Consider the following 12,370-nt stretch of genomic DNA (forward strand, 5'->3'; position numbering starts at 1 on the left):
AAATTTGAATGGTTCCTTGTGTATCTTGTAAATGAGACTTTTATCAGAAAAATTTATTGCAAAGGATTTGTTTAGTTACCTACTTCCTCTCTAATTTTTACTATGTTAGATTTGTTTGTGTGAAACTTAGATTTTATGTAATCAAAGATATTCATTTTATCTTGTATGATCCTATCAGTTGTTTAATCATGAACCATTTCATAAATCTGAAGGGTAATTTCTGCTTTGATCCATTAATTTGTTTATGATGTGACTTTTTATATCTAAATCATGTATCTGTTTGGGGTTTATCTTGGTATATGGCATGAGATATTGGTCCATACTTAATTTCTGCCAGACTGCTTTTTAGTTTTTCTGAGCAATTTTTGTCAGATAGTAAGTCCTTACCCCAACATCCAGGGACTTTGAGTTTATCAAACATTTAATGCTACTGTGTTTGTTTGCTTCTGAATGTTGCCTGTCTAATCTGTTTCATTGATTGGCTTTTCTTTTTTTTCTTTTAAATATATTTATTTAATATTTATTTTTTCCCCATTACATGTAAAACAATTTTTAACATTTGTCTTTATAAAATTTTGAGTTCCAAATTCTCTCCCTTTCCTCCCCCCTGTTGAGAAGGCAAGCAGTCTAATATAGGCTGTGTATATGTAGTCATGCAAAACATATTTTCCATATTAGTTATGTTGTGAAAGAAAACACAGACAAAAAAAGAAAGAAAGTGAAAAAAAAAGTATGCCTCAGTCATCATTCAGACTCCATCAGTTCTTTCTTGGGAAAGAGTAGCATTTTTTATCATGTCCTTCATAATTATCTTAAATCATTTTATTACTGAGAATAACTAAGTCATTCACAGTTGATCATTGTATAATATTGCTGTTAACTGTGTGTATAATATTCTCCTGTTTCTGCTCATTTCATTTTGCATCAGTTCACCTAAGTCTTTCCAGGTTTTTCTGAAGACACCTGCTTGTCGTTTCCTGTAGTATAATAGTATTCCATCACTCTTAACATACTGCAGGTTGTTCAGGCATTCTGCAGTTGATGGGCTTCCCTCTTAATTTCTAATTCTCTGCCATCACTGAAAGAGCTGCTGTAAATATTTGTGTACATATAAGCTCTTTTCCTATTTTTGTTGTTGTTGTTTCTTTGGGATACAGACCTTGTAGTGATATTACTGGGTCAAAGGGTATGCATAGTCTTACTGCCCTTTGGGCAGAGTTCCAAATTGCTTCCCAAAGTGGTTGAATCACTTCACTCCAACATTTGTCATTTTCCTTTTCTGTCATATTAGTCAATCCAAAAGGTATGAGTTGATACCTTAGAATTGTTTTAATTTTCATTTCTCCAATGAATGATGATGTAGAACATTTTTTTCATATGACTATCAGTAGGTTTGATTATTTCATCTGAAAACTACCAGTTTATATCTTTTGACCATTTATCAACTGGGGAATGGCTCTTTATTTTATAAATTTGACCCAGTTTTCTATATATTTGAGAAATAAGTTGGCATCTTTTTTAAGTAGTATCAGATCATTTTCTTAATTATTACTTTGTAGTACAGTTTGAGATCTGTTATGAAAAGACTCCTTCACACTTTTTTCGTTATTACTTTTGAGATTTTTGACCTTTTGTTTCTCCACACAAATTTTGGGTTTTTTTCCCTAGTCTATAAAGTATTATTTTGTGAGTTTGGTACATCATTTAATCAATAGATTAATTTAAGTAGTATTGTAATTTTTATTCTATTTGTTTAACCTACCCTGCTTCTTTAGTTATTTAGATCTTTTATTTCTATAAAGAGTTTTATAGTTAGATTCACATAGTTCTAGGTGAATCTTGAAAGATACAATCCCAAGAATTTTGTAGATTCTATAGTTATTTTAGTGGAATTTCTCTTTTCAGCTCTTCTTACTGGTTATTGTTAGTTATATATAGAAACAGTGATGAAACTTTTAGAAAAATGTTATAATAAATGTTCTGTTTCTTAGCAAATGATATCATTCTCTGTTCTTATTGTTTACTTTTTATAAAGATGTTATCTTTTCTGGCACATTATGCTTTTTCAGAATACTGTCACATCCATTATCTTATTTGATCCTCCTAAGTCTCCTGTGACAGAAGTATTGGGCAGGGATCATTATTCCTGTTTTGCAAGTGGGAAAACAGACACAGAGAACATGTGTAACGTATTCCAGATGACACAATTTGTGTTGGAGCTAACACTAAAAGTTCAATCTCCTCACTCCTAGGCCATTCTCTTTCTAATATACTAAAGCTGTTTCTATACTGAATCATAAAATATCCAAGTATTCGATGTCTAAGGACGCTTAGAACATAGAATGTTAGGACTGGCAGAGACTTTGGAACACAGAATGTCAGAACATAAAATATAACAATAACACAATTACAAAGTTGGAAAGAATTTATAGCTAACATTTACATAGCACTTACTGTGTGCCAGGTACCGTAATACTAATACTTTGCAAATATTATCTCATTTGATCCTCATAACAGCCCTGAGAGGTAGGTGCTATTATTATCCTCATTTTATAGTTGAGGAAACTAAGGCAGACAGTGGCTAAGTGACTTGCCCAGGGCTACTAAGCGTTTGAGGCTGGATTTGAAATTAGCACTTCCTGACTACAGGCCTGGTGCTACCCTGTACCTGAAGATAGCCTGTACCTGAAGATACCTTTCCCCATCTTATTCAAAGGGACAGCACAAAAGACAGCATTTGTCAAATGCTTTGCTAAAAATCTAGGTATATCATTCTTTTGCTTTTTCTAATTTAATGGCTGTTTTTAAAAAATGAGGTTAGCCCATCATCTGTTCAGTAAAAAGAAGCATACCTTCATCAAGATCACATTTTCCCTTTCTAAATATTCACAAAGTTTCCCTTTAATAGTACATCAAAATTTAGAACTGAGAGAATATAAAGTGTTATAACTGAAAGGGACTTTGGGTATCATCTAAGTCATTCTCCTTGTCTTACAAATATGGGAACCGAGGCCCAAACTAGGTAATTGAGAAAAATGTTGGCCTACAAATCAGGAGCCTGTGATTCAAGTATTGGCCTTGTGATTAATTAATTTTGTGATCTTACAAAGTTACTTAATTTCTCTTAGGTTTGGTTTCCTGGAGGTAAAGAATTTGATAAGTCCCTGCTATGTGAAGAAATAGTTCCTTTTATGTCGCATTTTATCTAAGTTTTTCATAGAACTCTAATAATTATGTGTCTTTTTTCAGCTCCAGGAAGTAAGCAAGTTGAAGTCACTCAATGATTTAACTTCTCTGGTTCTGGAAGGCAATCCAGTAGTAGAGCTTCCTCATTACCACCTATATACCATTTTCCACCTCAGATCCCTGGAAAGTTTGGAAGATCAGCCAGTGACAAGTCGGGACAGGCAGGAATCTTTTGATAGATTTGATTTAGGTAAGGTGACAGAATTTCTAAGTCAAAGTCTTAAGTTTCTGAAAAAAATTCGGAAAGCACTTTTCAAAGAACATATTTTATTATGAGTTTCCTAATAATAAATAATTTGAAAAATAGTAGCATGAAAATAGTAGCATGTTTGGAGGCTTCTATGATGTGTTAAAAGAAAAATGGTACTAGATTTGCAATCAAAAGATCAGTGCTTGCCTCTGCCACTTACTTAGCTATATGTATGACCTTGGGCAAACACATCACTCTGCCCTTCAGAATCTTTTGTAGCCTATCCTTATGCTACTCACTTCACAGTGACTTTGTTAGGATCAGATGAGATAATGAATATGAACAGAGTGCTTTAGGTGTACTTTAGAGTGCTTTAGAGCTGTAAAACTAAAAATAAATGAGATTGTGCTTATTATTGTTGCATTGTAAAGCTAGTCTTTCAGAACACTACATAGGGTAAATTTTTAATAGAATTATTACCACATTTTAAAATATCCTTTTACGTATGTCTTTAAGACATAGGTGGTCATCATTGTCATGTTAATAATAATAATAATAATAGCTCATATTTCAGAAGGGCTTTGAAGTTCCCCAGTGTTTCCTTCTATACCCTCTGTTAGGACAGTTAGCATGGTTACTCTGCCTATTTTACAGCAGGGTAAACGTGGTCTCTGAGAGGGGAGATCTGCTCAAGCCATGTTGCTAATAAGTGGCACAGTCACATTACATAGAATGCTGATCTTCAAACTTTAGGTCCAGGACTTTTCCCACTGCATCATGCTTCCCCTCAAGAAGATCAGGGAGAAATGGGAATGACAGTTTTATTTTTATTGGCAGAGGAGATAGAACGACTAGAAAGAGACTTGGAAAAGAAGACAGAAGAAGCAGAAGAGCTAAAGAACAAACAGGTCCAATTCTTGGAAGAAATGAAAAAGCAGAACAAAATAAATCAGTCTTTGAAAGAGGAGGCTGCCCAGCACAAACATAGCTACAAGGAACTTCAGAGTGACCTCAGCACCAAGAATGAATTGGTATGTGGCCTCTGACCCTTCTTCGTCATGTCTAGTGTGCTCTCTTTCTGTGTCTTGGGCCTCTGTAATAGGGCCTAGGCTGTCGCCCTTTGGCCATTTTCAGGTATATCTTAATGTTAGACTCCTCATGTTGTATGATGTTTTCAGTAAGAATGTTTGGCTTTTGTATCATTTGTCATGAAGTCATGGACCTTAGATCTTTACTACCTGCCATGGATGAAGCTGTAGTAAAGATACCACATTCATTCACAGAGCAGATATTAATGAAGTTTGTACTTGAACTGTGCTAAGGAAGCCACAGATGGGGAACACAGAGCCAGTGAAGACAGCATCCTCCTATCGTGAACTTATAGTCTAACTGAAGGGTTGTAATACATATGAAAACGTGCAACAACTATTCAACGGCCATTAGATATAACAGATTATGTGAGAGAGTGAAAGGACAGAATGATGTGAGTATGGAGGCAGCAAAGATCACTTCTAACTTGAGGAATAGGGCAGACTTCTTGTAGGGGTTGGCATTTAAACTAAATCTTAAAGGATGGGATAAGCATCTAGTTACTAGGGCAGCTAGATGGTACAGTAGATAGAGCACTGGGCCTGGAGTCAGGAATATTAGAGTTCAGATCCGGTCTTAGACACATACTAGGTATGTGACCCTGGACAAGTTACTTAACTTTCATTTGAGTCAGTGTCCTCATCTATAAAATGGGGATAATAATAGCACCCAACATCCTGGGTGGTTGTGAGGATCAAGTGAGATAATAATTGTAAATAGCTTGGGATGGTGCCTGGCTCACAGTAAGCACTATATAAATGGTAACTGTCATCATCATCATCATGATTATTTTTCCTTTGCATTCAGCCTACATCTGAATAGGGAAGTCATGTGAAACACAAACACTTACCCATCTCCTTTTGGTCTCTTCTGCCTTTACTGCATTAATCCACTTGAGAAACAAGCTTTTCATTAGGGCTTTGGACTAAGCTACAGGGAAGAATTGACTTTGGGGAAGTGAGCAGAGCACAATGAAGAAACCTGGTATCTTCCTAGTTTATTTGTCAGATTGTCACAATATTTGTCTGATTCCTTCACATGAATTTTGTTTGGAAATAATTAGTGTTAACAGGATATAATGACCTTGGATAAGCCACTTGCCTTTCTGGGCCTCAGTTTTCTCATCTGTAAAATGAGGGAATTTTATTCAGTGATCTCTAAGAACACTTTCGACTCATAAATTTTTATAACATAACTGTTTAATTCTTTGTTCCTTTAGCTGGTATCTTGGTTTCTGGCAGATCATTTTCTACTGATTCTATCTTCCTCATTACAGGTAGTCTCTCTTGGTTGAAATGCTACTACATGGAATTTTTTTGCATGATAATTGATATTAAATCACTTGCTTACATGTTACATTCTGCTTGCCTGCTTTTTGGGGGATTGTTTACATGTTTTGAAAAGAATATGTGCTTTGAAATAACATGGCATGGTAGAAAAAGCTCTGTACTTGTAGCCAAAACACCTAGGTTCAAATTCTCACACTGCTGTTTTATTCCCTATGTGACAATGGGTAAATCACTTAACTTCTCTCTACAGTCTTATCTGTAAAATGAAAGAGTTGGACTTAATGATCTCTAAGGTTCCCTTCACCTCTTAATTCCCATGATACTGGGTTAAGAGGGAGATATGAGGGAGTTAATTTGATCTACTTCAACATATTCAATACAGTCAACTCATGATTATTCTAGGAGCTGATAATTTACTTCAGCCAATTTTTAGGTTATGTTGTTCTCTTTTCTCTTTATACCTGTCAGTATGGTATAGTGAAAACAGCACACATAACGAGGGCCAAAAGAATTTTTATTGTTAGCTTTATGAGCTTAGCATGTCACTACTCTTGGAAAAAGGGCATAGCTATGCCCTTCATAGTCTTCAAAAGAAGAGCTTTTCAAATCAGTGTGGTGTCATCTACAAATGTAGTAAGTGCACCATCTATGCCATAGGTATAAAAATGTTAAATGGCACAGGTATGAACACCAATTACTGGGGCTCTACTAGAAATGTCCTTCCAACTTGACATTGTACCATGAATGCCTTTGTCTGGGTTTGGCCCTTCAACCATTTCCCAGACTAACTACTGTTACCTAGTCCACATAGTTCCATGTTTTCCACAAAAATACTTTTGTCAAATTCAAGCAAATTATATACAGCACTACCCTGATCTCACATCTAGCAGCCCCATCCAAAAAGAAATGATGGTAGTCTAAAACTACCTGTTATTGATGAATGTGATGCTTTTTTTCTAGATGTTCACCAGCTATGTCTTTAAGTTGAATCAACAAGTTTTAGCACTTCACTTAATCAGTAAACACTTAATGAACATATACTGTGTGCCAGGCACTGTGCTAAGTTCTAGGGATACACAAAGTGGCAAAAGACAGTCCCTGCTATCAAAAAGCTCACAATCTAATGGAGAAGATAACAAATAAATTTATAGAAACAGTCTATAGTTAGGATACATCAGAAATAATTAACAGAGAGAAGGAACTTGAGTTCCTATAGAAGACTGGCTTTTAGTTGGGACTTACAGGAAGGCAGGGAAGCCACTGTCCTTCCAGACACTGTGCTCAGTGCTTAGATACAAATAAAGGCAAAAAACAGTCTCTACACTCAAGGAGATCACATTCTAGTGAGTGGAACACCATGTGAATGACTAGCTACATCTGAGAGATACATAGGGTAAGTTGAAGGTAATCTCAGTTTCTGTATTCTAGAGTTTTGCCAGGAATTAAATTCCAACTCACTGGCTTATAATTTGCAAATCTCATTTTGTTAATATTTACCCTTCTCAAATTCTGTGCACCTCTCTCATTCTCCATGACTTTTCAAAGATCACTTTTCACAGCTCAGTGACAACATTTGCCAGTTTTTCCAGCTCCCTAAGATGTCATTTCTTTGGGCTTGAAGACTTGAACTCTTCCAAGGCAGCCAGGTGTTTTCTTGCTATCTCCCTACTTATCTCTGGTGTTAACACTGTATTAGCATTTTTTCCCTGCCCTTTCTAGTCTCCCAAGCTCATCCTTGGGAAAGAAAACAGAAGCAAATGCTTAGCTATTCTCCTTTCTCCCTTCATTTGTAATCATCTTCCCATTCCTCCTTTGACTCTTCTATTTACTCCAACTTAGCTTTAAAAATCCTCTTTTTCTTGTCCTGAGCTTTTCTCACCAGCCTCAGTCTCATTCTCAGCATTAACTTTCTTGTGATTCCATTACCGCGCAACAGATATCTCATTGGTTTATCTGGTAAAGGAGAGTGTCACAACTCTCTTCTGGTTTATCTGTGGCTATGTTATCTAAGATATTTGTATGACTTTTGTCAAGTCATTTTTCTTCTCTGGATACACTTCACAGAAGGTTGGAATCATAAGGATCAAATGAGATAATTAATGTAAAGCCTCACTGCTATAGATAATCAAGAGATGACTGTATTCTATATTACATATGACTTCATGTTATTTTGCATATCACATATCATTGGACTTTTTATTTCCAGCGTTTTCTGTAGTTCTATTTTTGGGACTTGTGTGTGAATACGCATGTATTATTATTTTTAAAAATAGCTTTTAGACTTTCCAAGCATGTTTGTCGTTTTTGGTATCTGACTTCCTTCAAAAATGAGCCCCCAAAGCACATACTAGATCTTTGGAATCTATTCAAATAGCTAAAACATCTCAAAATACAATGGAAATACTTCACAAAACTGTCATGAATCAATGTGACATTACTTCCTGTTCAGTGAGCTCACACCAGGAAACATGGTATAATGGTAAGATTATTAGATTTGAATCAGGAAACCTGAATTTTGAGTATTGGTTCCACCACTTACTGTAAGAGTGAAGAAATGTGTAATAGTCCCTCACTTTCATCATTTGTAGGGAGACAGATACTTTTCCTCATCACTTCATAGGGCTGTTGTAAGGAAACTATTTGTAAACTACCAACATTTATAAAATTGTGAGCTAACATTATAATCCATGTCTTGCTAAGACTAAATTCTTAATGCTTAATATCTAAGCTATCACTAGCTGTAAACCAATAGAAATAGGATCAAATTCCTTTTTTTAATCATATCACTGCCTTTAATGAAAATTAAAGAAAATAAAAATTATTTAATCCTATACATTTATGTTTTTTATCAGAGAGAAATGAGAATCAGTATATAATTACCTGGTTAGCCATTTTTTAAGAAATAGTGGATAGAATTTTTTAGTGTTTGGCTAAGTGAAATGTTAATGATTGTAGAAATCAGTGCAGCATATTAATAAACATTCCATTTTAAGATTAAAATGTATCACCATTCCCAAGATCTTTTATATGTAATCTGTTATGAAATGGTAGATTTGGTATATTCTTATTTTCTTATTTGTTGACAATTTAGTATTAATTGTTATGATCTTTTAGTGTGTGTGTGTTTACTCCCATTACTTGCTTTTATGAAAAAAACCATTGGAGCTGGTTGCTAATTTATTTGATTCTGTGTTTTATTCTATACCAAAATTGGGATAATAGTTAAAACAGAAGACGATGGAACTCACTCGTGCTTGCCAAAAACAGTATGAACTAGAACAAGAACTGGCTTTTTATAAAATTGATGCCAAGTTTGAGCCACTAAATTATTATCCACCAGAGGTAAGTAATTTAGCAACTTTTTATGTTTCTGTGAATCAATCAAATGTGTATTAAACCATGATACAAATATTTTTATTCAACATTATTCTAATTTCTCATCTTGAGTGAGTCATTAAACTTCTTTAGGCCTCAGGTCCCTCACCTATAAAATGATAAATTTACCAGGCCTTAAATAGAAGTTGAACTTGATGATCTCTAAAGTCCCTTCTAGTTCTAACATTCTGTATTTTAAGAGCCTGTTCATCGCTGATATTCATGTTCTAAAGTCCCTTTCATCTTTAAAATTCTGTTCTGTATTTTAAAATTTTATGTTCCAAGAGCTCTTCCATTTCCAATAAGTGCTGTGATATCTTACCAATTCCTGCCAGTGCTAATATTTTGTATTTTTGTAAATTTTTAAAATTCAATTTGTGAATTTTACAAATTCATAGAATGTTACTATTCTCTTTAGCCTATTAATAAAATGATGTTTGACTGATTTGAATTTCTCTATGAAATCACATATTGCATAATATGTTCAATTTACTTTTGCAGTTTGATGACATTTATCACGTCCCAGATGAAAGTCCTTATATTGGTAAATCCAGATATAAAAGAAATATGTACACCACTGAAGGTTATATTGGTGATAATGCCCAGCCAATACAGATTCAAAAAATTGGGCTTTATAAAGAAGAGCTTGTAAATGAACAGGTCTCAGTGAAACATTCTGAAACAATGGATTTACACCTAAAAGATAAAGAAAACAAAATAAAAGCAGGTAAATCTATGTTTTAACTCCTGCCCTTTAAAAACACAAAAAGGTAATTCAATATAATTTTATTTTGTTTACTAATTCTTTAATCAACTAAACATTGATTCTTTGCTTTCATTTACTCATTCAGCAAACAAGTACAAAAAATTAAGTGATTGCTACATGCAGGAAAATATGCTAGGCAGTAGAGATGACACAGATAAATAAAATACTGTTTCTGCCATCAGTAAGTTTATAATCTAATAGATCGGGTGAGATATTCATAAATAGTACTCTACATCCTCTATGGATTTTTGTTCTTCCCTTCATTTCCATAGATCATAACTTCTCTCCTCCCCACCCCCCAGGTTTTATATTCCAGTATATAACACTCATATAAATGATATGCCGTCTAGGGAGAATGCTGTAAAGGATCAGAGGAAGGCAAAGTCAACTGTAGCTGGGAAAATCAAAAAAGTCTTCTTGGAAGAGGTAGAATTTGACTTGGTATTGGAGAATAAGCAGAATTTCATTAGTTAGAGATGTGGGAGTATATTCCAGTCATATAGAATGTCATAAACAAATGCTGTAAGGTGGAAGAGAGTGAGGGACATGTTTGGAGAACAGCCATTAGTCACGCTTGACTAGAGTGTAGAGAGGGCAAATACTGTGAGATAGCTAGAAAGTTCAGTTGAGGCCTTTGGTACCAGGATAAAGAGATTTTATTTTATCTTGTAGCCAGTGAAGATTTTGAGGGGAGGGGTGGCAAAATCGGAGCTGTGCTTTAGGAAAATTTATCTGGTGGTCTGCTGGGCAAATTAAGGAGAAAACAAATGTATTTGTGTTGTGTTGAAAGTATGGGGGATTTAAAGATATTAGTACTTTAGATATAGTGTGCAGGCCTCATTACAAAATCCTTTCCTTTTTCAAAGAGTTGATTATGTTACTAGAGATAAAATCATCAAAATGATGGGCATAATTGTCTCCCTCTCTTTAGGTTATCTTTATTCTCCCAAACTGGTGTTGTAGTAGGGTTCTTCTACATGAGAACTTGGGAATATCAGTGAGAATCAGTCCTCTGAGTAACATCCCTGTGCTTTTACTTATGCTAGTGGTATCAAACAGATAGAAACAGGGGTTACTAAATCAAACATAAGGATCCCTACAGGCTATATATTGACTTAAAAAACTGCATAGTAACATTATCTGTTTTATTATATTTTTATTTATTTGTTAAATATTTCCCAGTTACATTTTAATATGGTTCCAGTTTCACTTGGGAGTGTTGTGGGTGCTGTGTGTTTGACATGTCTGGTTTACACCATTCCTTATGCCTAGAGTACTTCCCTTATCATCATGGTCTATTGAAATGCTACCCATTCTTTCAGGTCCTACTCAAATTCTTACTTCTTTAAGAAATTTTCCATAATCTGTCTCCAATCTGTGTAAGTAATGACCATTCCCATTCTAATAAGCAATGACCCAGTTAGTGATCACTACTGCTCTCCTTGACCTCAGTATATTACAAATCTCTTAGTTTTCGCCTATACTATTCACTTTCATTTTATTGATATTTTTGTATAGGTTGTCTCATCAAATGTTTATTTCTGCGTTAACTAGGACTGTACATACCTATCTTTCCATATTTTCTAGGGCTTAGTGCACTGATATACAGTAGATTCCATATAAAATGCTTATGCTAGCTACTTAACTCCTTGAAAAATGAGGGAAAATGACCTTGGGTCCAACAGATAATTCCCATAAGGGTCTGCATAGTATAATGTATCTGGATGGCATGAAGCTTAAGGAAGGAGAGGTTACTGACTGATAGCAGCAAAGGTTTGAAGAGAATAGTGAAAAGCAAAGAATGTTCCTGTTCTTTCTGTCCCATAGGGTTGTAGAGCGTGGAACAAGATACATCCAGTACTGGAGAAGAGTGTCTAGGGATATACTATCTTCTGGGGAAAGCTGCATTTCTGTGCTCATACGGAATTGGTTTAACATAAAGGGATGCTTTGGCTTAGTGTATAGAGATGTGGCCTCAAAGCTAGGAATGCCTGGATTCAAATCCTACCTTTTGATACATAGTGGCCATGTGTCACTGAGCAAGTCACTCAGTTAGTGTTCTAGGGAATTTTCCAAGAAATTTAAGTTGTAGAGAAGATGACAACCTGCATTAGTTAAGGGAATTTCCTCAAGTGAGAGTTCTATGTGAGATCACAGTGAGATCACAGATCCAATCTCTAGCACTATCCCTGTGCTGATGACATCAATTTAATTGCTATTTTCAAAAAAAACAAATATTGACTGAATTCATTTTGTTTTATTGATTTGGGGGAGTTTGCTGATTTTGTTTTGTAATTACTTTTTGTATATTATGTATTCAGTTCTTTTCTAAGTTCTTTTTTTTCTTTTCCACTCTTGATAATATGTTCAAAAATAATAATTTTCCTCTGAAAACCCCCCAAAAAACCCCAAAAT

At 34.8% G+C, this 12,370-nt stretch overlaps 1 protein-coding gene across 5 annotated transcripts in view; it reads left to right on the plus strand.

Annotated features, from left to right (window-relative positions):
- CNTRL (centriolin) overlaps positions 1-12,370 on the plus strand; it is a 95,446-nt gene that overhangs the window by 15,451 nt on the left and 67,625 nt on the right. For all 5 annotated transcript variants that reach the window (XR_011972094.1, XR_011972095.1, XM_072631782.1 and 2 more), the window contains exons 6-9: positions 3,250-3,436; positions 4,274-4,467; positions 9,037-9,156; positions 9,691-9,916. Coding sequence is in view for 3 of the 5 variants with exons in the window: in XM_072631782.1 (XP_072487883.1) it covers positions 3,250-3,436; positions 4,274-4,467; positions 9,037-9,156; positions 9,691-9,916 (727 nt within the window). In the remaining 2 variants the exon portion in view is untranslated. The remainder of the gene's footprint in view (positions 1-3,249; positions 3,437-4,273; positions 4,468-9,036; positions 9,157-9,690; positions 9,917-12,370) is intronic.

Source organism: Notamacropus eugenii, chromosome 1, assembly GCF_028372415.1.
Source record: "Notamacropus eugenii isolate mMacEug1 chromosome 1, mMacEug1.pri_v2, whole genome shotgun sequence".
NCBI lineage: Eukaryota > Metazoa > Chordata > Mammalia > Diprotodontia > Macropodidae > Notamacropus > Notamacropus eugenii.